A 26,267-nucleotide genomic window follows, 5' to 3' on the forward strand; every position below is an offset into this window, starting at 1 on the left:
CAAGTAGTTTCCTTGAAACTAAGAAGGAAATGAGTTTGGGGAGGGGTTTTTCTCTAGCTCATTAAGTCCTGTAAATTGTTGGTACTAGGGATGAAATACTTTAGTGGTGACCAAACTCATATGGAACCTGATTGTATGTATACCTCTAGCCGATAGATATTGAGTTTTCTGGCTTTGTGATTGTATCAGATCCTGCTAGTCCAAAGGAGAAGGAACAAAAATGAGCTTTCTTGCTTTGTTGCTTGGAGGCTCAAAGCAGTTAATTTAGAAAAATAAGATACAATATTACTTGCACCTTGAGTTTTGAGAAGTGCACCTGCCACACACTTTATAGATATCTGTTGAAATTTTATCCAACAGTGTCTAAATAATGAAAATCTTAGTGTTAAACTGAGCAATATTATTGGAAAAGAAGATCTGTTAAGGGACAATAAGAATAATGTGCTGTATTCCAAAGCCATATACATGATTTGGGGATTATCTTTATCATGTTTTTCTAAATGGTATAAGTAAGCTGTTATGGCCACTGCACCCTTAAAGGAGAGGCTACATTTTAATTTTTGCATCAATGCCAGCAACTCTGGCATAAACTCCAGCCTGCTCCTCCACTCCAGTATCTATAAAGTGGCCACATCTCCTGGTGTACAAAGAAAACACATTCTTTATTAAGAGGACATAGAGTCAGTTCCACTGAGTCACTGTTTCTACACAGAGAGTTTTGATTCAGACACAAATAAAAGGATTAACTTAACTGCGATTTTCTGGCCATTCAGAAACTACATTTAAATTAATGTTTTCCTTGGTTACTAAAAACAGCATGGGTGGGCCACAGCTTTAGGGAAGACAGAAAACGATATTCTTTACCACTGCTCTCTTCTCGCCTTAACGATGTTCAAAGAGATGAAGAGAACAAAGAACAAAGATATGCCAGTCCCCACTATCATTCCTCATCCTCTATTTTCTCTCCAGTCTTGCCAGACTTCTATTAACTTTCTTTGGTGTTACCTCTTTTGTATGGAAAACATGAGTGTAAATTTGCATAATTCTTTCCTAGGAGGATTTTCAGGATCAAAGATATTAGCTCTTTCATCTTAAAACTATGGCTACTACCTGCCTTTATTTAACCTTCAATTTATGCCAATTCCTTTGAGTTTTCAATTGGATAGAGTTGAGCATCATTTGATCAACTCCGCTTTATTTGGGGCATGTATTATTCAAATATCTTCATTTATTATTCTCTCCCTTATCAGAAGTTGCAAGTCAAGACCACAGTACACCAAAGGTGTTTTATACATAATAAATGTTTGTTGAATGAAAGAAAATCAGTTTAAAATTTTATTGATCTGGGAAAAAGATTTTGGGTTAGGTAGAAAGAGGTGTGGGTAGAAAGAAGGGATTGATATTAAGGGTTATTCATGTTTATCACTATTAGCAGGTTTAAATTACCTAAACCATTCTTGTCCTGGTATGTATCAAATAAGCAAAAGTTGGCAATATATAGTTTGTCTACAACCAAAGACTGCTGTATTACAAACTTATGAGCCATCCTTCCTAACTTCAGCTCTTGTATTCTTAGTAGCTTTTGGCAAGATATCATGTATGAACATCAGAATCATAAAGATTTGATAACAGATGAATATAGTGTGTAAAACAATCAGAAATGCTTAAGTTCTTACTTCCCAACTTGGGAGATTTTACCAAAGCCTTGCCTGCTGAGCTGTTCATCTTTGCTGGGGAGATTTTGGTGGTTGAATACTCCATTTTAGTCTTCATTTTTCAGGCTTCTGTAGGTTAAAATGTAATATTAGTTCAATTGTCTCAACTTGAAAATAAACAGAAACAACTGTGGCAAACTCAATATTAATAACAGCCACATAAGGAAAGTAATTATTTCAATAATATTTGAACATAGTCTTCTGAAAATATATCTATATTGGAATATAGTCAGAGGACAAAAAGAACTGCAAAGAAGTCTTAAACTTTACTTACTGGGCTTTTTGTTGGTGGTATTACTGATTTTGGAATTCTGAAACAGTTTTTTCTATACTAGAGTATAGAACAAATAAGTAGATATGTTAATGTTACAGGATTTTTACCGCAGGGGAAAGGAGATACAAATATAAAATATAAGAAGCCAAAGGAAAATCTCTGTTGTGTTAAATCTGAATCAGCAGTATCAGTATGCCCATCTTAGTTTCTAAACAGTTTTTACACTAAAAGGAACCAGGACTCTAGATATGGGTTGGGAATGTAGAAGTGAATATGGAATATTCAGTAATGCTAAAAAGCCACGTGTCATTCAAAAATTTGTGAGGCTGTGTCAAAAGGACACAGGAGTCCCCTTAAAGGGTTTCCCACTGGCCAAATTTGGCATAATCTGAGCATCAAAAAGAAAAATGAGCAATTTACTATAAAGCATTTAATGCAAAAAGAAACCCACCAGTCTTGCATTTCTCAAGAATGAATGAATGAGGGATTTATTCATTATAGAAAGAATGGTAGAATTAGAAAATCAGTCTTGTAGCCCCCAATTCAATACTTGATTCAGGCAAGGATCATCAATGGTTGCTGCACCTTGACTATCAAACTGGGTGGCAATATCTTACTGAAAGAATATTGTGTTCTCTATTATAAATTGCAGAAAAACTCAAATTCTTTCAGTAAGGTACCACAGACTGGCTTCATTATCAAGGTAAGGCAGTGGTGCTGTGATTTGTGGAGAGAGCAGCATTTCTCCAGCTTTAAATTCTCCCTTATATTGCCTGAAACTCTGCTAATAGTTATTTCTACTTGTATTAAGCATTGCCCTCTTTTTCCTAGATTACAAAAAAAAAATCAGTTTATTCCAGGAGTGGTTATTATTTAAATCCCTTAGAAATTTTATATGAATCAGTTCTTCTAGCGGGGTAAGGAATGAGCATTGGGTTTCTGAATTAGAGGACTCCTTGGAAGATAAACTTCATACAACTTTGTTTTTGTCTCTGGACTTCACATAGGTTGAAATTCCATTGTTTTTGTTGTTGTTATTGTTTAGATGGATAACATTACATGCAACCATCTTATTTACACTGGGTTTCATGAGCAAAATTCTTCAATGGTAAGAACACTTAGAAGCAGAGAATCTTTGATATCATTTTCCTGAGCCCCTAAAACAATGGATGAGTAGGCTAAGACTGAAAGATTAAGTGGCTTGCCCAGGATCACAAAAGAAAAACTGGGACCAGAATCTAGTTTCCTGATTTCCTTCTTTATGCCAGAGTTTCCCATCCTATCTCCTCTCTTCCTCCTCCAAATGTAAGAAGAAAATAATCAAAACTGGGAATTTAGTTTCAAATGCTTGGCCAGTTGTCCAACTTCTTTGAAAATAATAAATTTCTAAATATGGTAGTTAATTTGTAATCATAACATGTGGAATAGTTTGGTAATATTGTAGTTAAATTTTAAATTTATAGAAAATAGTTCAAATAATACCTTGCACACAGTAGGTGTGCAGACAATACTGATAAAATGAAAATTATAACACTCGTTTTTAAGTTTGTTTCCTTTTTTATCCAAGCATCCTTACATTCCAGGAAAAAAAATTACTCCTGGATGGACATAAAAAAAATAAAACCCAAAACAAACTGTTTCAAATAAATGTAGGAAATGTCCCTATTTATATTCCACCTCTTGTGAAGTCAGAACCACATTACCAGAGTGAAGAGGTAAGCAGTCTTTCATTGAAGATTCATAGGTACTTTAGTTTAATTATTTTGGGTAATTATTTGATCTTGTAACTTCCCCCACCACCTCTATTAACAACCCTGTTAACATGGACTATCTATTAGCATGGGCTAATTTGAGATACATACTTGGAGGAACTCCGCTTTAAACCAAAATTAGCTTTCTGATTTAAGCAACATAGATAAGCAACTGAAATACCAATTTTACAATGCAGTCATTGACACAGAGAAAGTTAGCTGCTTTTTAAGAATCAAATGGTAAGTCAAAAGCATAGTCAGGAAATATTTTCAAATCCTATTCAAAAAGAAAAAAAGCATTTCTTTAAACAACCTACATATCTTTACTCTAAAAAATACAAGCATTCTTTTCACTTTTTCAGACTTAAAATTTACTCTCTATCTTCCTATTTTAAAATCAGAAATATTTCAGAAAATATAGCAATATAAACATCATTGGTTCTTTCATGCTGCCTTTCCCAAAAACATAGGCAAATATTCTTATACACCGGTTATGATAACTCACCTTAGTTATAAACATGAAGGGCTGCTCTCAAATGATGAAGTTTCTTGTCATCAACATTTGGTAGTAGTTGATGCAGTTATATTTCAACTCCACTTATATATACACACTTGGATTAAGCAACATTGGGTGACAGCTTTTGATGAATGAGGCAGTGTAAATAGTGCTAGCTGAATGGGTTAGAATGAGTGGGAGTATATTTTATTCCCACAGCCAAATCCTAAACAGAACTTTTAGATTATTTTAACTGCAGCAATTTCAATGAGTTATACTCAGTTAATCATTAATTTTTATGAAACCTCTATGACATGGACTCTAGGTACTGTTTATTGCTCAATATAGATCATACAAGGGCACAGATTGTTTCACTGCCTTTCTCTTTTCTTTTGGGAAGTTGAAAACTTTAGGTAATTTTTTTTCTGATTATAAAAATGATGTACATGCTCTCAGAAGATAGGTAAATGATAGGAAAGCATATATGTTGTATTTCTTGACATTCTTTTTCCAATGTAGAAATACTATGCATATCAATTTTTTCATAAATATAGAATCTTCCAAAAAAAATAGAATCTTCCACAAATTTTATTTTATAAGCTGCTTTTTTGATTTTTCAATAATACTACATCATGAATACGTGTCAGAAATATTCTTTTACAGGAAGCATTATAATTAGCATTCAATTATATAAATATCCCATAACCAATCTTTTATTAACACTTTGGTTGTTTCTATTTTTTCCCCTTTCTTTTCTTCTTTTCTAATATCACCAATGTTGCAGCTGACATCTGTGTGTGTGTGTTTGTGTGTGTGTGTGTTGTGATTCTTGGTAAACCTTTGTACGTTCATTGGTAGCACAAATTCCTCATACTGGGATTGCTGAATCAAAGGGTTCTTGCATCTTACATGTGGATAGATATTTTCCCATTGAATTCCAAATTTTTTCAACAATCCAAGTAAATGCCTTTTCATCATTGTCTTAGCAGCAATGGTGTCATCACCTGTAAGATATTTGCCTTTCTAGTGGAATTTAAGAAACAAACGAGCAAAGGGGGAAAAAAGAGAGAGAGGCAAACCAAGAAATAGACCCTTAACTATAGAAAACAAACCGATGGTTACCAGAGGGGAGGTGGGAGAGGGAATGGGTGAAATATGTGATAGGGATTAAGGAGTGCACGTGAGATCATTTCCAGTGCTATATGGAAGTGTTGAATCACTATATTGTACACCTGAAACTAATATTACACTGCATGTTAACTAACTGGACTTTAAATAAAAACTTAAAAAAATATTTGCTTGTCTAAAGAAAGGAAAATATTTCATGGTTTTGAATTTTATTTAGTGAAATTAAGCAACTTAACAAAATGTATTTGTTATTGGGGTGCCTGGGTGGCTCAGTCATTTAAACATAGACTTTAACTCAGGTCATGATCTCATGGTTAGTGAATTTGAACCCTGTGAGTCTGAGTCCGCTGTCAGCACAGAGCCCACTTTAGATCCTCTGTCTGCCTCTCACTCTGCTCCTCCCCCACTCACACCCATGTGTACTCTCTCTCTCTCTCTCTCTCAAAAATAAATATTTAAAAATCTATTTGTCCTCAATTTCTGTCAATTATTGATTTATATGAATCCTTTGTAAATTAAGAAATGAAAGCCTTATCTCTGTGTGAGTTGAAATTTTTTCCATTTTTTGCTGTACATAAATTTTCAAATCTTATGTGGTCAAATTTAATCACTGTTTTAGAATTCCTGGATTTTGCATCCTGCTTCAAAATACCTCCCGTCTTCTAAACTTATAAATAAATTTATTATACCATTTCCTAAAATTATATCGTTTACTACTTAACACCTAAATCTTTGATACACTATTACTTTTACTATGAAGAATAAGGTATTTTTTTTCCTACAGTGCTTATCTCCAACCTCACATGTAATCCAATTTAGACAAAGTGATGTTTCATGTGTTATGTTGGAACTAACATGCAAAAGGCTATGAATGCAGAAATAAGGAGTTTGAATTTTATCCCATAGCCAACAGGAATCTTCTAAAAGTTTTTTAAATAAGTGAGAAGTGTTATAAAAACTGTGTTTTATGATTATATTATAAGAACTATAATTTTATGGTTGTGTCTGGAGGAATGAAAGAAGAAAAGACAGGAAACAAGGTCAGTCAGGAGGCCAATTAAAATAGCCCAGGCAAAAAGCAGTGAGGGCAGGGTCAGGGCAATGTTAGTGAGGCCAGTAAGGAGGGGATGATCATAAGTCCTTAAATATTAGAGTGATAAAAGGCCCCAGAGATCCCTGTTCTAGCTCCACTAAGTCACTTAGCTTCTTAGTGACTGAGTCAGGATTAAAACCCAAGTTTCACTCTCAGTTCAGGGTTGTGTCCACTACAGAGCCTCCATAGCTCTTTTTGGATGTGTTTGTATCAGCTCTGGACTGGGGTAGCGGGGAGGCAAAGGGAATTAAAGGGGGTGCCCGTGGTTCATGGTAGGAAACTCAGGTGGGGAGTCCATTGTCAAGCACAGGTAATGAGTATAATGTGGGGCAGATGGAGTTTGAGATACTTGAGGTGCACTTACATGGAAATTTCAGCACTGAGCTGGAATTAGGTTGTGGGTGGGTAGGGGAGGCCAGAATTAGCTGTGTGGATTTGTTTTTCGTTACAGCATGAGAGTTGATGATGTAGGAGCAAATGAGAATGTCTCAGCTGAATGTGGAACAGGAAGCAGGCTATGTCTAGATGGAACTATAGGAAATCTTACATTTAAAGAGTAAGACAAGATAAGGAGTTAGAAAAGACTAGGAAGAAAACCAGAAAAAAAGAGGTCATATATTATGAAGACTAAGAGAGAAGACCATCTCAAAAAGCAACATTTGGTGATGAGCACTACAGTGACCCAGCTGGGGATTAGAGAACTTTTAGACCATTAAGTGTGGGACTCTCCAAGAAACTGCAGTGGATTGCATAGTGTAGAGGAGGAACTGAGACTTTTTCAAGAAATACAGTAATGAAAGGGAAACAAAGAGACAATGGAATCTTGCCAGAGTAGCATGGAGAAGGGAAAATACTAGTTAGACAATCTTGGGCAAGTTGCTCAATATTTCTAAACTCTCAATTTCTTCATCATAATAATTTTCTTCATAATAATTTGAACTCAGTGGGTCATTGTGAGAATTATATGAGAAGGTATATTTTAAGCAGTTGGGACAGTACCTGGCACATAGTGGGAACTTAATACTTATTATTATTATTGATGTTTTTTATTGGAATATGGGACTCTTGGGGATGTTACAATGCAAAGAGAAAATGAAAATGAAAGAGAGAAATGAAAAGGAGAAAACTGATATAATAAAGTCCCAGAAGAAACAGAGTGAAAGGAGAGAGCAGTAGTGGAGGGGTTGGCTTTGAAAAGGAGGAGGCATTCTTCTTTCAGTAGTAGAGGAGGAAAAGCAAAAGAATGGTAGAGATGTAAAGTTTTAAGGGACAAGAACTTGACAGTCTTGTAAAAATGGCTTGAATCTTCAGAAAGTAAGTTGTGAGGAGAGTTACAGAAATTAAGAGAAGTAAGCATGTGTTTTAATTTCTGAGGATGAGTAGGAAAAGTCTGAAACAGTTCCTTAGAGAATGTAAAAAAGAATTTACTAAGAAATGGGGAACCACTGTTCATGGATATCGAGTTTCAGTTTTAGAAGATGAAAAATGTTTTAGAGATGGATTGTGGTAGTGGTTACTCAGCAATATGAATGTACTTCATGCTATTGCACTGTATACATAGAATGGTTAAAATGGTAAAGTTTACCACAATTTAAAAAGTGATTTTACAAAGAATTTAAAAATTGGAGTGAGAGAAGTAGAAAGACTGGAGGTTGTTTGTAAACTGAGGAATTTGGGGGAATTCCGAGGAATGTTCTCTATCTTGGAGATTGCAAAGTTCTGATGATAATGGTAGTCAAGATTAGCTTTTGCAGGTGAACTGTAGAAGAATATTAAAGACTCATCAAAACAGGCACTGGAGTCACCAAAGGTGACCTCAATAGAGGCCCCATCAAACAGAAAAGGACGTTAGGGTCTCTATCAACCTGAATGGAAAGGAATTAACATAAGTAGTTAGGTAGTTGGACCCATGGTGAGGGTTAGCAAGAGCAGTAAAAAATAAGAAATGTGTCACTTCTCTATTGTCCCTGGGAGATGGGCACACAAAGAAAGGGTGTGGGTTTTGAGAATAGTGGTGTCACCAAGGGAAGCTGCATTTTAGTTAATAAAGGAAAATAGAAGGACTTTTTTAAGGAAAAAAAGGAGGGAGATGACATTCCAGAGGAAATGACACATATTTAAATTATGAAAGAAAAAAAAAACCCAAACAACCTGAAAGAAGATTTTAATCTATCAAGAAATAATATCTTGCATGGAAATTCATTAGCTGGTGATTCACATCTGAGCAACAACAACAAAAATGTATGAAGTGTAGTCATTTCTCAAACTGCAGTGTTATGTTTGTCTCTTTGCCTGGCAGTCTTCCAGAAACTTACACATTCAACAAATATCAAGTGCCCATTACTTGCCAAGGACTATGTATTCCAACCCCATTAACCCATGGGACACTGCATAAAAATTTTCATTTCACTGTGTCTTCTTATCTACATCTGATCAACTGGAAAATCATTTATTGAATTACCAACCACCTCTCATATGTCAGGCAATGCCCTTTGATAAGCAATTTCCTTTTTTTAAAATACCAATACCCTTTATAATGTTAAGTTGGCTGTTGGCTTTTCTTTCCTGATTGTGAATCTTACTTGTAAAATAAATTCATTTGATTAGATTGATTTCTTGTGAAGACGTTTGTCATTAATATGTAGAGTTTATAAGAAATTTTTATTAAAAATACATGCTAATCATGGAAATTTTGGAATACAAAATATAAAGTTCAATATTTGATGCCCCAGAAGGAGCTAAATGCTTTGGGGGAAAAAAAAGTCTTGGGACATCTGGGTGGCTCAGTGGGTTAAGTGTCCAACTTAGGCTCAGGTCATGATCTCTTGGTTCTTGAGTTTGAGCCCCACATCAGGCTCTGTGCTAACAGCTCAGAGCCTGGAGCCTGCTTTGGATTCTGTGTCTCCTATTCTCTCTGCCCCTCCCCTGCTCTCACTCTGTCTCTTTCTCTCAAAAATAAATATTAAATTTTTTTAAAGAAAGAAAGAAAAGAAACATGCCTAGTAATCATTGTAAAGAAATCCTGCCCTCCTAATATCCCAAGAAAAGTCCCAAATGATGTTGGATTTGTACATGTCTATACTATACCACAGAGTGCTGCCGAGTAATCATAACAACAGTAATAACTCGAACACTTGTCTAGTGCTGCGTTAGGTGCTGGGGTATAGCAGTGAACAAAACAAAGTTTTTCCTGCCTCCTGCAGCTCACTCTCTTTTGGAGAAATAGATGTTGAACAAATAATCATGCAAATAAATCATTTATTTTATTTTATTTTTTAAAGTTTATTTTTATTTTGAGAGACCGAGAGAGAGAGAAAGAGAGAGAAAAAGAGAGTGTGTGCACAAGCGGGGGAGGGGTAGATAGAAGGAGATATAGAATTCCAAGCAGGCTCTGTACTGTCAGTGGGGCTCGAACTCATGAATGGTGGTATCATGACCCCACAAATAAATCATTTATAAACAGTAATAAATAAATAAGAACTAGGCTGGTAAAGAAGATAAACAGTAGTATTAAAGTAGTGTGGTCACAGAAAGTGGCATTTATGTTGCACTCCAAGGGTGTGAAGAATATATGGAAGGGAGGGGACAGAGAGTGCTTTCTGGGCAGAGAAAACCCCAGGGTCAAAGGGTCTTACAGAATTTGTCATATTTGGAAATGAGAGGGCTAGTATGGTTGGAGCACAGTGGACAATGAGGAGAGTATAATGTAATGGTGTTGGCAGTAGAAGAGGACAGAAGCCAGGTAGGGCTGGGCCCTGGAGACCAGAAGGAGGAGCTTGGATTTTATTCAAAATTCAGTGGGAAGCCAATGAAGGGTTTTTAAGTAATATGGGATGTGACTTGGTTTTCATGTTTTAAAGACTGCTTTGGCTGTCATATAAGGAATAGATGGAGGGTAGGAAGAGGAAAGAAATGAAATCAGCAAGGAGTCTGCATTAGTTCAAGCTCTTAATAATGGTGGTGGTGATGATAATGGTGATGGCACTTACAGTGTCTTGGAAATCTGTGGGCCAGATGCTTTACATATGTTATCTCTAATTGTTACCATGACCCTGGTATTTGAGTGCCATTTTAAAATTTAGGAAATAGAGACTCAAAGAGATTAAGTGTGTTGCAAAAGACCACATGGCTAGTAAGTAGCAAAGCTAGGATCTGAACTTAAGTCCATCTGGTTCTTTCTCTTATTCCACGGGAACCGTTGGTAAAATGAGGTGAAATTAAATTTTGGGTTTTAAATTCCATTCACCACCTTGTAAAGCTTACATACTTTTGCATGAGCAGAAGATCTATGAAGGTATAGAGGGGTCATCAAAACTCTTGTTGGGTACTAGAAAATTACTGGAAGAAGACAGTGCCCCACAACTTGTCTTGGCTGGTAGGAGGGACAGGAAATGGGGAGAATGATTAAGTTTGACAATGCTATATGATTTCATTCTGGGAGATTTCACAGGGGAGCAGGAGGGAGAGGGTGAGATGGGAGGGTGATCACATTATCCTCTGTTCCCTTGGGTATAGTGGTTTCACTTCTTTCTTGGGGGAGGTCAGAAAAAGTGATGTCGCAGAAGGGGAGGTTGAAATTTGGGGAACAATGAGATAGCATTGTCCTTGTTCAAACTGAATCACTTCCTGTCCCTGACTCCCTGGCACTCTGAAAGTTTCTACACGCCTCTTACCTGGACCCAGGAGAGAACATTTCTCCCAAGGAGAGGAAACACTACAAAGAAATTTGGCAAATCAGTATATGATTCAAGCAGAACTCCTTGTGACAGGAGGGGAGGTATGTTGAGATTTTAGGAAAACTTTCTTTTGTTCTTTACTTAGCATTTGTAAAGCACTTCTATGCTTTCCCACAGTATTCCTGGATGCATTCTTACCCAGTCATTTTTATTCACTGACACTACCTACCCCTTCAACCTTTGTAGCCTCACACAACAGTAACCCCCCTACTCCCACACAGACACACTGTACATTTTATACCCATTGGACTGCTTACTATTCTTCAATTCACCACACACTTGTATACCTCCATGCCTTTGTACAAGCTGTTCCTCTTGCTAGAGATGCCTCTTCCTCTTTGCCTGGGAAGCTTCTATTTAACCCTTAGAGCCCAGTTCAAATGCCTTCATTTCCCTAAGCACCCACAATCAAACAGAATTTATTGCTTCCTTTTCTTACTTGCTTATCATATCCAACTAAATTAGTTTTCCTATATCTTCTGCTGGAATGCTAGCTCCTTAGAAATAAGGGTTGTACCTTAGTCATCTTTGTTTCCCAAGAAGTTATTGATAGCAGGCACTCAGTAAATGTTGTGTACTTTGGATCTGTCCTTGCAAAAACCCGAAAAAATAGGTAAGGCAGGTGTTACCCACTGAAGAAATGTGGAGATCTTGTCCAAATCCCAAACATCTACTGAGTGGTAGAGCTGGAACTGTGAGTTGAACAAGATAGAATTGGCACTACTACATTTTGACCTACAAAGATGACAGTTTTATATGACTCAGTCTAATGAAACCCAGGTCTTCTTGTTCTTGGGTCAATGCTCTTTCTAAAGCATTCAAAGAAGCTGACTTTCTGTTTGGTCTATGGCCCTGTGGTTTTAGTGTGGCCAAACATTTCAAATTGTTCATTTCAATGTATTGTTTTTATTCCCCTCCAGTGACCCTCCCCATGTCTCACATACTTTGGAGATCTAGCTACGTGTTGAACCAAATCTTTAACAATTTTTGAAGAAACAGAAGAAGAATGACCTCCATTCCTAAGCTTACATTCAAGATTTGCTCCCTCTCTGCAGGGCTCTTCAGCTCTCTCGGTCTTAGTTTCCTCTTCTCAAAAATGAAGAGGGTGCATGAAAGCCAGTGTCTTCCTATCCCTTTGACTCCTTCCTGTGCTCCTATACAGGATTCCACTTCAGCCTCTTCCTTCTCCTTTCCCTGGGCCTGCTTCTTCAATACCAGCAGCTGCACCAGCCCATTGCCCACCCAAAAGATGTCAGCCTCAGAAAACTGCACAAGTTCTGCTTCAGCCCTGTACCCTCTTCTCCTTCCACTACCTTACAGCAAATAGCATAATGGGGTTAGACAAGGGGGCAATTAACTAACCTGGGGTCATGTCCTGGCAAAGGCAGATCTGAAATCCAGTTAAGCCATTGATTTGGGTACATTGTGTCTTAGGGCAAAATTATAGGGAAAGAGGAAGTCTATAGAGTCTGTAGTATATATTTTCTTTTTTATGGATTCAGGAAGCTTTTAAGTGTAGAGGAAAGCGATGTATGGGAAAGAAACAACATGGAACAAATACGTCTTTGGCTTTAGTTAATTCTGAGGTTTAAAGTTGAGATCTTTTTTTGTTTACTTAAAAAAAATTTTAACTAAGCTGGACAAATAATATACAAATTATGAATTTTGTAAAAATTTAGTGGAGCATAAAAAATGCAATAGGAGTATGCAGAGTTAAACGTTCTGTGTTTTTAGAAATTTACCCTTGTATAGTGTTTACTATGTGCTAAGTATTGTACTACATGCTTTATATAGTTAACTAATTCAATTATCATAGCAATCTTGTCAAAAGTGTACTGTTATTTTCCCTATTTTACAGGTGATGAAACTGGGGCACAGAAGGGTCAAGTAAGTTGCCCAAGGTCCCTTGGCTAAAACCTGAAGCAAATGTTTTCAGAATTCATGAGGGGCTCTAAAAAGGCGTTTCTTTTGGATTTCACATCTTCCCCCCGATCCCTCACACCAGAGCAGAAACTCCTTACCCATAGTTGGTTTCTGCTTAAAGTATACTTGGTCAAGAATATTTTGCTACAAGAAAACAAATTAAGGGGGTGAGAATATGGCCTAAATCCATAACACCTGGATTATTTAACCCTGTAAAGGGAGAGTGAGACTAAAGTCCAATTCGTATACCATCATTGGTGGTCTTGTTGGTGAGGAGATTTAGCAACATCATAAGAAGAAACCATTATACTTTAAGGCTGGAAGAGGGAATTTTCAAAACTTTTTCATGAGTCTGAAAAAGAAATATTGCTTAGAAACCCCAAAAGGATTTGACAAATCAGTAATTTACTAATATAAATGTTGTTCATATGTTTAAATTTTTAATATTTGCTCATTATAATGTTAACTAACCAGAGACTTCTCTTTTCAGCATGATGGTGGATTAGTTATTATGACCAATCCTCCTTACTAAAACTACTAAAATGTTGAAAGAAATATTAAAAAAATCTTTCAAACTCATTTGTTGAACTGGAATGAAAGTAAAGAAAGTATAGTGTTCAAAATACTGGGAGACAAGAAACCTTGGCTTTCTCCTAAAGTCATCTACTATATTCTAGAGACAGGTTAGACAACTACATGAAGTTCAGGGCCCAGGAGATAAAGTCCAGGATATGCCTAAAATGGGGATCCTAGTAGGAAGCTGCATGGCCTAAATCTGAACACCAAAACGGCTACACTTGAAGTGTAAGGGTGGTTGAGATAAATAAACCTCACCTGCAGAAGGGGACTGCTAGGAAGCTCTGGCACTAGATGGAGGGAAAATCATTCTTCTGAGGATGATTCCTCACGACAAGTCAGCCCCCACACGGGTTTGTAGTTTGAAATCACACTACCTGTGTGTTTCCAAAAGCCTGAAATAGAGAATTAAATATCAAATGGTTTCAGGTTGGTAGTATCCCAAGACAAATGGGAAAGGCAAACACAAATCCTATCTTGATGAACTCAGCTGCAGCCCAAGCCATAAAGTATTCACCCACACAAAAATTTCCAGGGCAAATGAATAGTTTGCAGTCAAGATTTATAAAACAAATAAAAATACTTGGCAACATGATGAAAGCCACAGAAGGAACAGACAACAGAAGCCAACCTGAAAGTTGATTCATGTATTAGAACAATCAGAAATGACATATTGAACAACTGGTTTTAATATCTTTAGGTAGAGTTTTAAAAATATTGAAAAAATGAATAAGGAAAATTTAGAGTTGAAAAAGATCCAAATAGAATATCTAGAAATAAAAAATACAATGTTGAAATTAAAGCTTCATTAAATAGCAGATTAAATGGCAGATTACACATAGTGAATTAGATGAAGAATCATGAATTAGAAAATATATCTGAAAATATTCATTGGAAAACAATTTAAAGACGCATAGAGATGGAAAATATGAAAAAGAGGGTGAGAAACTTGAAGGACGGAATTGGACAGTCTAATGTGTATCTATTTGGAATTTTAGAAGAAGATGATAAAATAGGGAAGGGAAAATATTTGAAGGTAAATAAAGATTAAGAACTTTCCAGAATTATTGAAAGACTCCAATCCTCAGATCTAAGAATCCCAAGCAAGTTTAAAAAATTAAAGAAATCCATTAAATAATGAGGAAGGTTTTAGAAGATGTAATTAAAGCTGAGTCACAGAAAATAGTTCTGGCAGAGCATTCCGTATAAGGTGGCAGAAAAACAAGGTGGGAGCAGATAGATCTAAAATCTCAGCCTGGACAAATGCTTTTCAGAGTCATGCACATGGAAAAAGCAGATGCCAAGCCACAGAATGTGTATTGACTTGAGTCACTAAGTTGTGAATTAGTTCTCAAAACTGGAGATGAAATACAATCTGTCTTGCTTCAGTTCACTGCTTCAGACCTGGCTTGTTTTACTTTTTAAATTTTTATTTGTACCTAGATCCACAAAGGAAGACAACTTGCAAAGGTAGTGTCCCAAGACAAATGTGTATAACATTTGTATATATTTTAAAATATGTCATCTATGTTCATGAAAAGATAGTAATTGCATCTATGTATATGTATGTATGGGAGATTTATTTCTGAGTCTTGCCTAATTCTCTGCAAATGTGTACCAACAAGTGTTAAGAACATCTCTGAATTGGCAACAATATAAGCAAAACAGATTGCTTAACCAAGGATGAAAACTTGCCCATTAATATTAGCTTTGACTCTGGGGATAGTCCCCAGACTCCAAAGCCTAAAGTAATTTAATATTTTCAAAATTTGAAATCCTAACAAGGATACAAGTCTTTGGGAAGTATCCTAAATTCTATCAAGTGACTTACCATTTGTTATTCAAGAGAAACATACATGAGTTTTAGACAGGCAAAGATTTACATTTTGAAGCACATCTTCTGAGTAAAATGTAATGTATCTTTAACTTGGCTCTAAAGAGGTCGACTTGGCACATAAAACACATAAAACATTGATGAGGAGACATTTATTCCAGATACCACAGATATATATGCAAAGCCAATGAAATTACACTTAACTTCAATTTCCAGTGCACAGGGATGCCACTTATATACTTCTGGAATGGATTCTGGGAACTAATAGGCTTCATATGAAGGCAGCTTTGGAAAACTAAGGAATAACAAGAGGAATTTCTAAAAGGATGAGCCAGATATTTATGGAAATGTGGAAAGTGGAACTCAAGTCTCTAAAATTTAGAAGCAAGAGAAGGCAGCCTGAAGCAGCAGCTGAGATAACAAAACTTTGCATTGGTGGAAGATAAATGTAGCAGATCTCCTTTAAAAAAATAAGAAAAACATTTAAAAAAGTTTTCTCTTTAAGAATGGAAATCAACTACTTTTTAATCAAGTGCTTGCTAGCTACATTATGAAGACTAAAGATAAGTTTCAAAAATAGATATAAAAGATAAGTTGCAAAAGATAAGTTTCAGACTCCTGACACCCAACCAGAAGATAAGAATTGTCCTTGTGCTAAGAAACCAGTCAGCCAATGAGCCTTTACTATTTTGATGTCACATGTAGAATCTAAAGATGATCTGGTTTATCAAATGCTTGCGATAAATTACACAAAGCAGATACTTTGTTAAATTATACATTATTTGAACAATGTTTAAATCAAGAAAAATAATCAGGGTGGATTATTGTTAGCTCATAATGATTTAACAATACTTTAAACTTTCTTAAAGTATGTTGTGTTCAAAGTCTATAAAAAAACTACCTCTTTCTGCCATCTTGGAGCCTGAGGAGACCTGCTGGGAACAGTACTCCTAAAACGACAGAAGGCTGTAGTCCAAGGCCATTTTTGCTGGCTATCAGCAGGGTCTCTGGAACCAGAGGGAGCACACAGCTTTTCTTAAAATTGAAGGTGTTTATGCTCGAGATGGAAATGAATTCTACCAAGCAAGAGATGCATCTATGTGTACAAATCAAAGAACAACCCAGTGACTCCTGGTGACAAACTTAGTAATCTAAAAAATCCTAGTAATCTGGTAAAAATAACTCACGCTCATGGAAACAGTGGTACAGTCATGCCAAATTCCAAAGTCATCTTCCTGCTAAAGTCACAGAATCCCTGTGATGCTGTACTCCTTAAGGATTTAAATTTACTGAAAAGCAAATAAATAAAAGTGTAGGTTTGTTAAAAATAAAACAAAACAAAACAACCACACAGTCTATCGAAACTAAATTTGTGACCATGGGGTTAAGAGAATAATCCTTTTTTTTTTTTCCTACCAAGGTAGGACACTTAAAAAAAGTGGTTCCTGACTTTTTTTCCCCCCTGAATCCCAAATACAATATAATGGTTCTTCCTCCCCCCACCCATTAATGTTGCTTTGCAACTGGGACACAAAAAACTAATGCCTCAACCCCAAAATTACAATCTTAGGGAAGATATATATTTTTCTAAAGTGTGTCTGCTAGCTAACTCAAGTCTGGGGAAAAATTACTAGCTGCCCCAGACTGACATAATGCCCGCCTATCAAAATGGCTAAAATGAAGAAGATAGAAAATATCAAGTATTTGCAAGGATTTGGGACAAATGGAATTATACATGGCTTATTAGAGTATAAATTGCTACAACCACTTTGGGAAATAATTTGGTAGCATTCACTAAAGCTGAGCATGTGCATACTTTTGACCAAGCAATTCTACTTGAAGGTATATATGAAAGGCATAAAAATGCCAAAAGACATAGTAAGGGAATGTTCATAGCAGTCTTAGTTATATAACTCTAAACTGGAAACATGGAAAATGTTCATCTACATTATAACAGATAAATTGTAACACATTTATTTAGAGGAATTCTAACCAGTAATAAGAATAAACATATGTGCAACTACACAGAGGGATCTCACAAACATAATGTTGAGTGAAAAGCTAGACACAAAACATATACTGTATGAATTCATTTGTAAATAGTTCAAAAACCCCACAAATTGAATATGTGGTGTTTGATGTTAGAAAGTAAAATACTATTCTTGAGGTAGAGAGTAGTGACTAGAAGAGGGCATAAGGAGACTCTGAGTTCTATACTCCTATTTCTTTAAATAATTACTGAGGTTGGTTTACCTTGTAACAAACCATTAAGCTATACAGTCAGATTTGTGCAGTGTTTGTGTGTGTATGTTATATGTTAATGAATTTTTTTTAAGTTAAAGGAAAGAGAAGACTATCAGTGAATTCTAAAATGTACACATTCCATATTCTTAAATGTGGTGGTCAAAGACACACTGACAGAATTAAATAAGCCCTCTATATTGTGGTTAAAAAAGAATTAAAGCAGTGTCAGTGTCTGTGCTTAAGAATGCATTGAGCTGACTGGAAAATGGTCAGACAGGAAATGAACACATTCTCTTCTTCCCTTTGTACAAAATAAGTGGTTCTGATATGCCTGATTAAAGACTTAGTTTTCATACAGAGAAAGACCGATACCACATGTTTTCACTCTTAGGTGGATCCTGAGAAACTTAACAGAAACCCATGGGGGAGGGGAAGGAAAAAAAAAAAAAAAGGAGGTTAGAGTGGAAGAGAGCCAAAGCATAAGAGACACTTAAAAACTGAGAACAAACTGAGGGTTGATGGGGGGTGGGAGGGAGGGGAGGGTGGGTGATGGGTATTGGGGAGGGCACCTTTTGGGATGAGCACTGGGTGTTGTATGGAAACCAATTTGACAATAAACTTCATATATTGAAAAAAAAAGACTTAGTTTTCTGACCTGAAAACATTGAAAATTAATCAGATTAAAAGAGATTTTTCAGGTGTTTTTCGGAGTAAGGCAGAATCCTCAGGGTAACTTTGAAAAGAGTTTGACTGCCCTTTGCAGAAGTTCTTAAAAATGAAAAATGGTTTGAGTTCTGCAGAAATCAGAGGATGTCAACAACCTGGGAAGTTATTTGTTACCTAGGATGAATGTTGTTTCTTAGCTGACAAATCTCTTTTCTTTCACCAAAGACAAAATTTAGATATGCAGAAACATAAACCATTCATGGCAATCCTGTCTATCTGCCAACAGTGTCTAGGACTAGGCATGTAACCCAGATCTTGCCAATGAGACAAAGGGGTGGCGTATCTGGGACTTGTGGGACAATTTTTCTCCTTAGGAGTAAGAACTTTTTGACTTTTTGACTTTGCCTCTGTGAAGATGTAATTCTCAGAGCTGGGCCAACAATATCTCATAAAGGAAGAGACCATGGACAGTCTGAGGATGGCAGAGTAGAAGGATGAGAAGAGCCTGGGTCTTGGTGACGTCCTTGATTCTTTGCGCCAACTCTGGTATTGCCCACTTCAGAACTTCTTGTTAAGCACCAAGTGTCCTTATATTTTAAGCCATATCTAATTCATTATTATATTTTTGCAGCTAAAGCATATCAAGTGATACAAATTCTCTTTGGCTTTTTTTTTTTTTTTTTTTTTTTTGCCTAAATGTCATCTACATCAGCTTTTTCTAAATCCTAAAATGAAATGGCAAACAACTGATGTATTCTGGACATTGTCTTAATCATATCTTTAAATACAGCTGGATTATTTAAGCATTTCCCCTGCCCTCCCCCTGCCATGCTCAAAGTTCTTTTTTTCCTTTAGTTTTTAATGTAGTAAAAATATATATAACATAAAACTTATCATCTAACCATTTTTCAGTGTGCATTTCAGTAGCTTTACTAGGTCTGTTCTGCAGCAGGTATCTAGAAGTTTTTCATCTTGCAAAACTGAAACTATATTCATTGCACAATTCCCCATTTCCTTCTTCCCCAGGCCCCTGTCAAAACTGTCCTACTCTCTGTTTCTGTATGTTTGGCTACTGTAGATTCCTCACATAAGTGGACTGATATAGTATACAGTATTTGTGTCTGGCTTATTTCACTTAGAATGATGTCCTTAAGGTTCATCCATGTTGTAGCATCTGACAAGATTCTTTCTTTTAACATTGAATAATATTCTATTGTATGTATATACCACATTTTCTTTATCCATTTATTGGTGAATGGACATTTGGGTTGATTTTACCTGTTGGCTATTTTGAATAATATGGCATTGAACATGGGTGTACAAATATCTCTTCAAGATTTTGCTTTCAATTCTTTTGGATATATACGCAAAAGTGGGATTGCAAGATAATATAGTAGTTCTATTTTTAATTTTATGAGGAACCTTCATACTGTTTTCCATATCAGCTAAACAGTTTAATATTTAAATAATGTTATATTTAAAAAATTATGGCATAATAATATGGATATATAAATCGATATGTTATAAACAATAACATATTGTATATGAGAGAAAAAGCATGGTATGTCAGAAATAGAAAAGATAAACTGAAAATATTTTGTATCAGGACAAGATTTTGAAAACATATAAGTAACTGAGATGCTTTTTAAAAAATAAATTCAGGGGCGCCTGGGTGGCGCAGTTGGTCAAGCGTCCGACTTCAGCCAGGTCACGATCTCGCGGTCCGTGAGTTCGAGCCCCGCGTCAGGCTCTGGGCTGATGGCTTGGAGTCTGGAGCCTGTTTCCGATTCTGTGTCTCCCTCTCTCTCTGCCCCTCCCCCGTTCATGCTCTGTCTCTCTCTGTCCCAAAATTAAATAAAAAACGTTGAAAAAAAATTTTTTTAAAAAATAAATTCAGATGGCCAATAGCAGTACTGTTATTACTATTTTTACAATTAATTCTATAGATTGCCAATATACTATTATATTAGTATTTTTGCAAAACATCAATTGGATTTGTTTACCAAAAACTTTTACATGTATAAATTTGTCTAAATTTGTGTGTAAAATTGATTATGAAAATTACATATACATATACATATTGGTCATTGTGCTTGGACAAATAGTGACAAAATGAAATGACTTGTAAACACTTTGAACAAAGTTAACATTCTATTTATAAAGTGAACTTTTAAACAGGTTTTCATATCATCCAGTAACTAATGTAGCTAACAAAGGGGCAAAAACAACAACTGTCAATAAGGTATTAACATTTTCAAAGTTAAAAAAACTGAAACAATTGGGCCAAAGTATAAATAAAAAATATATTTTTAATTAAAATATTTGAATTTTATTATTTTTTTCAAGTGTAGAATTTCATGATTTATCCCTTATATTCAACATCCCATGCTCATCACATAGTAAAATAGGTAAAAACTCAAGTAGGTATATAATAAAGTGATGTTGGAACTCCATTGAAATTGCCAAAATGAACTCGTGATTTTATATATACAGATTTTCTCCCCATCTCTGTAACTGACCTAATTTAATGTCAGTAGTAAAATGAAATAATCTACTATATATCCCAGGGCCCATATTTTGTAATCTAATAATGTTCTCCACTAAAGAAATCAAAGTTCTTTGGAGAATAGCTGGTTTCTGTTACAGGTAGAAGACATGCAAGATGAGCCTGAATAAATTGTTGCCTGAAAGCAGTGATGCATTTTGTAGAGTTCTAAGGTGATTAATAAAAGAGCAAATGAACCAGCATAAAAAGGCTTCTATGTGCCAAATAGTGGCAATTTGAGTCAAAACAATAAAAAAATTATAGCTAATCAAAACAAGTTAAGTTTGAAAATTTACAACAATGTCAACAAAAATCATGAGTCCATAATGATGCTCAAAAGAGAAAAGCACTAAAAACTGTTTTCTGTTCAAATTATCATTTCAGAATACCTATATTCGTAAGTTAATTGTAAATATTTTCTCATAATATGTGAAAGTTTTTCCTTGTACAAAGACTGAAATTACTGCTTGCATAACTTTTATAGGAATTTTCTCCTATGTTTGGGATATGTCTATCAAATAGTTACAGAAATACTGGCCAAATTATTAATACTTATGTAAAACTTTAGATATTCCACACCACCCTCACTGACACATTATCTCAGATTAGCTGGTATAGTCCAAAATCAGAATGAGAGTCCCTTCTAATGCTGATATTCAGCGGGCATGCTGAATATGCTCCATGTGGCTGGTTCTTTTATTTATTTCTGCTTATGCCATACCAGAACATCAGAGCATGCATGAACATCATCACCCGTGGATAAACCAAGAGATATTTTTCACAACCAGCCACCTAGTAATAAACTGTATCATATATTAGATGATATTAAATTTGATTATTAAGACAAATTTAAAAATTAGTATGGTAGCTTTCTTTCCTTTCTTTCCCTTCTTTCCCTTCCTTCCTCCTTCCTTCCTTCCTGCCTTCCTGTCTTTCTTTCTTTCTTTCTTTCTTCTTTCTTTCTTTCAAATTACATTACATTTGAAACTTTTAAAAATCACTTACTCTCTTTAAGAAAAAAAATATATAAACTGCTTGATAGCATTTCTTACTGCCACTGATAGAGCAACAAGCTAAGAAGTTAGAGTGGTTGATATTGAACACAGCAGAGATGCAAAACAATGAACCTCTGTCAAACTCTTTAAGAAAGCATTGAATCTTTGCTAGGAAATTCAAGAGAAGTAATGAGCAAAACATGATTGCTAAATGTCTCAGATGCACTAGTATTGTGAGGGAAAATTGTGGCAATCATCTAATTTTTGAGGTGTTCAGAGTGAAGAGGAATTAGATGTAGACTGTTGTGCTAATTAAAAGTGAAAGCAATCAGCCAAGTTTGAGGGTTCTGGCAATACCAACGGGAATGGCAAAAGAAAGTTACATAAGAAAATGGTGGCTGGCAGGGAAACTTCTTCAGATGGCAATGAATGTAGACCTAAAAAAATAGGTGGAAAGTTTTAATGTCATCTCACTAATGTTTCTGTATTTGGAAATCATGGAAACTGAATTGAAAATCGCTTTACAAAAAGATTAAGGTCATACTAAATGAAGTTGTTTGGAATCCATCTTCCTTCTTGGTCCTTTTCCTTCATGGGACTTAACTCTGGATTTTAACCTCTGGTTTGAAATTTGCTGACTGTGTTATCTTGGGGTAGTACAATCTTTCCAAATCTTACTTGTTTAACTTTATAAATGGAGAATGTTATTATCTTACAGAAGTGCTGAGGATTAAATGGGATAATGGGGGGAAAATAACTCATTTAGTACATGTTCAGTGATTAATAAAGTTACCTTTAATGACTACTTCTGGCTTGCTTTATCTTTATAGGTATCAGAACACCTCTCTAAGGTAGGATTTTTTGTTATTATTATTATTGGTTTGTTTATTTTTATATCTTGCACCAGAGGAAAAAAATTCAGGGTCACGAAAGTTAAGATCCAAAATCACGCAGGTAGTCAATGATAGATGATGGATTTAAGGCCTGTCTGGCTCAAAAAATATGTGTATTTTTACTATTACGCTATATTGCACTCTTAAAGCAAACACAAAAACAAAAGTGTTCACAGATATAGCATGATCTACCAATAGTAACAAGGCTAGCATGCGAGTATCTGCCAGGAGTCTGTTACAGGGAGGAAGTGCTCCAAACTCCTTATTTGCCCATAACTATCCTACAGTAATGAACTTTGCCTGCCCTGTGAGGCTGTTTCCTCTTAAAGCTTTCTTTTGCATGCAGATGTCAACACCAGAGAACCCAGAGGGAAACTGAAAAAAAGATTAGAGGTTTTTACCATGATTTCCTGAAGTCCTTGAACCAAGCATCATTTTTTTTTTGAAGGAATTAAGATTTCTTTCTGCTCTTCAAGTATTATTTTTGGTCTTGTTTCTAAATGTCCCTGCTATAAGCTGTGATATAAATAAGAAAGATTCTGACAGACGCTCTTGATTCTTACCATGTCTGCCAAAATTTCAACTTGTTGAATGAAAGATACATAGATTTTGGCACAGTCACACTCACATCTCCAAAAATGACCTCATGCTATCAGATTTACTGGCATAAAAATTCCCTGAATTTTCTTCCTCCCAATGCTGTCCCTTCTGCAGTACTTCCCTGTAAAGATTTTTTTTTAATTTTTTTTAACGTTTATTTATTTTTGAGACAGAGAGAGACAGAGCATGAACGGGGGAGGGGCAGAGAGGGAGGGAGACACAGAATTGGAAGCAGGCTCCAGGCTCTGAGCCATCAGCCCAGAGTCCCACGCGGGGCTGGAACTCACTGACCACAAGATCGTGACCTGAGCTGAAGTCGGACACTTAACCAACTGAGCCACCCAGGCGCCCCTTCCCTGTAAAGATTTAATTCTGCATGAGTATCTCCAAAAAAGGCCTTGTTCTGTCAAATACTCACATAAATATTCCTTGGTGTTTTTCTCCCTTCTGTGCTTCACATACACACACCCAACAGTATTTGCTTGTAATGATTTAATTCCCCCATGAGTGAACCTTTTACAACTGAATCTCACACACATTCCCAGAAGTTAGTTGTAAGTTCTGTTTCTTTAACCCTCTGCAGACCCTAACCAGGAGTGGCAGTTTCCATTTCTCAGTCTCTTGCCTTACTTTTAGCCCTGTTTCAAACCCTAAGTAAAAATTCTCCTAAGAATTCTTCCCTCTCTATAAATGGGAAAAAGAAAGAGGTACATTCTGGTTGTATATATTGTAAGCTAAACAGTGATGGGAAATCGAAAAATATCTAGGTCATTGCTGAGAAAATGCTTTATGTAGCTACCAGCCAAGGTTTCATGGGAAATCTAGGATCCTTTCAGAGAAGAATGGAGAAAATGTGAAATTTGAGCTGCAGAGTTATGCTTGTTCAGAGAGTTAACTATTTAAGCATATTACTCAATTATGTGATTCTTCTCAAGCACCCTAAACTTTGGGAAATAGAGGACTCTGAAGTTTTCTGAACACAGAGCCATGCCCTTTTGGGGCAAAATTTAAAGAGGGGCATCAAGTATTCTAAAGACAAATGTGAGAAGCAATAGGTAGGGATATTGGGAACAGCATAGGACCACAGTATACAGGGATGATTCAAGCTGAAGAAGCACAGGGCTGAGGAGGGAGTGAGAGTCAGGAAGATCCAACCACACTTAGTCCTAAACTCTCAAATTTCCAAAGACCTTCTAGAATCAACTTTGTGAAGCAACAGTACTTTTGGATTTGTGCCATTTTCTTTATTAAAATAGTCTGGAGGTATGTATTCATGTGTGGAAAGATAAGGCAGAGAAAAGTGCAAGGAGAAAAAAATTGCCACAAGGCAGACAGTAACAAATAAAGAGAAAAAAAATCTTTAAATGAAATTGTCTAAATGAAGAATAGTAGCAAAACTAATAAGCTTTTGAATTTACCCATTTAGTCATTTAGGATGTAAATTACTTATTTTTTCAAAAAATTGTTTATTTTTGAGTAGATGATTTTGAAGGGATGACCCCTCTCGGTTGTTCTATTTGTCCTCCTTTTTTGAAACCACTGGTAAACAATTGGGAGTAGGTTTGTCTTGGAAGTACAGTTATCAACTTGTTTTATGAAGTTTTGTGGTAGGGGAGAAAAACTTACTATAAAGACTATTAATAACCAATTTTAGCAATTTATTAATGATTTTCCAAATCACCCAAAGGAAATCAAAGTGGAATTATAAGTTAGTAGCAACTATCATTATTATCAACTTTTACTAGTTTTGGCAATAAATAGCAACAATTCAGCCTAATCCTTTACTTTATAAAAATAAAAAATAGTTCTCCATGGTTCCCAAGATCTTATTTTGCCAAACCTGAGAAAAAAATCTACCAGAATGTTAGTCTTATTCTTACCGTGTAATCTTGTTTTGATTTCTCCTCTGAAAAGCAGCAGTTCTGTGTTCAGAGGGCTTGCAGATTCTATTTATTACTCAAAGTTTGGCAGAGAATCAAATCGCCAAAGGAGGGAGATCTGAGTGGGTGAGATTTTGGCAGGTTTTAATTGCATGTAAAGAGCCAATAGAATTACAATCCTGTCAACATTCAAGATTCCCTACTTTCTGCCTTCTCCTCATCTCCATCTTAAAATTTAATTAAACAATTATGGATTTTACGTTTTGTGGTTTTTTATTTCCAACTCACATCAGAATTATCTCACATGCAATCCCCACTCCCATCTGCAACTCACAATCCTCTGCCCCCACACATTACAACTTGGCTCTCTTCAAAGTTGAACTTCACCCCCAGCACTGTTCATACTGAAATTTTTGGAAGAAGTTTTAGGTGATGATAAGTTCCTGAACTTACCTTCTTCTTCCATGAACACACCAAATCTACAGCTATATATGGATCATTTTCTTCTGAAATAGATATGAAAAGTAGATGAACTGCTCTTCAAAACAAAGAATAGCAACAAAAGGATACAACAAAGATAAAAAGACCACATAAAGATGGGTAGGAGAGGCAAAGACACAGTCTCACAAAAACCCCATCCCCTGGCATGGCAACACAGAACAGGAAGGGATATCACCAGATTAATGTGGAGTTATCAGAAGAGTGAAGGGTTAGAATCCAATATTGGGTGCTCCAGCCTGTGGGATCTACATGGGAAATACAAGGCCCCAGGAAATCTACAAGTCCCAAAATGCAAAAAGAAACTGAGATTCTCTTCTTGGAGAACTCACATGTGGCCTTACTTGCCCCAAGACTCAGTAAAAAACAAAACAAAACAAAACAAAACAAAACAAAACACAGCAGTTTGAAAAGCACCTA

The 26,267-nt window shown here is 35.8% G+C and overlaps 1 protein-coding gene across 12 annotated transcripts in view; it reads right to left on the reverse strand.

Annotated features, from left to right (window-relative positions):
* IL33 (interleukin 33) overlaps positions 1 to 25,420 on the reverse strand; it is a 37,775-nt gene extending 12,355 nt beyond the window's left edge. The window contains exons 1-5 of one of the 12 annotated variants that reach the window (XM_053205136.1): positions 16,714 to 20,076; positions 15,731 to 16,622; positions 13,951 to 14,087; positions 1,990 to 2,046; positions 1,677 to 1,784 (exon numbers count right to left, since the gene is read on the reverse strand). In XM_053205136.1, the coding sequence (XP_053061111.1) occupies positions 1,677 to 1,773 (97 nt within the window). In that variant the 5' untranslated portion in view covers positions 1,774 to 1,784; positions 1,990 to 2,046; positions 13,951 to 14,087; positions 15,731 to 16,622; positions 16,714 to 20,076. Of the gene's footprint in view, positions 1 to 1,676; positions 1,785 to 1,989; positions 2,047 to 4,245; positions 6,505 to 13,950; positions 14,088 to 15,730; positions 20,078 to 25,349 lie in introns of those variants that run through there. The other 11 variants (XM_053205132.1, XM_053205140.1, XM_053205131.1 and 8 more) reach the window with 11 other exon arrangements.
* Between the last annotated feature and the right edge of the window lie 847 nt (positions 25,421 to 26,267).

The sequence above is a fragment of the Acinonyx jubatus genome, chromosome D4, assembly GCF_027475565.1.
Source record: "Acinonyx jubatus isolate Ajub_Pintada_27869175 chromosome D4, VMU_Ajub_asm_v1.0, whole genome shotgun sequence".
NCBI lineage: Eukaryota > Metazoa > Chordata > Mammalia > Carnivora > Felidae > Acinonyx > Acinonyx jubatus.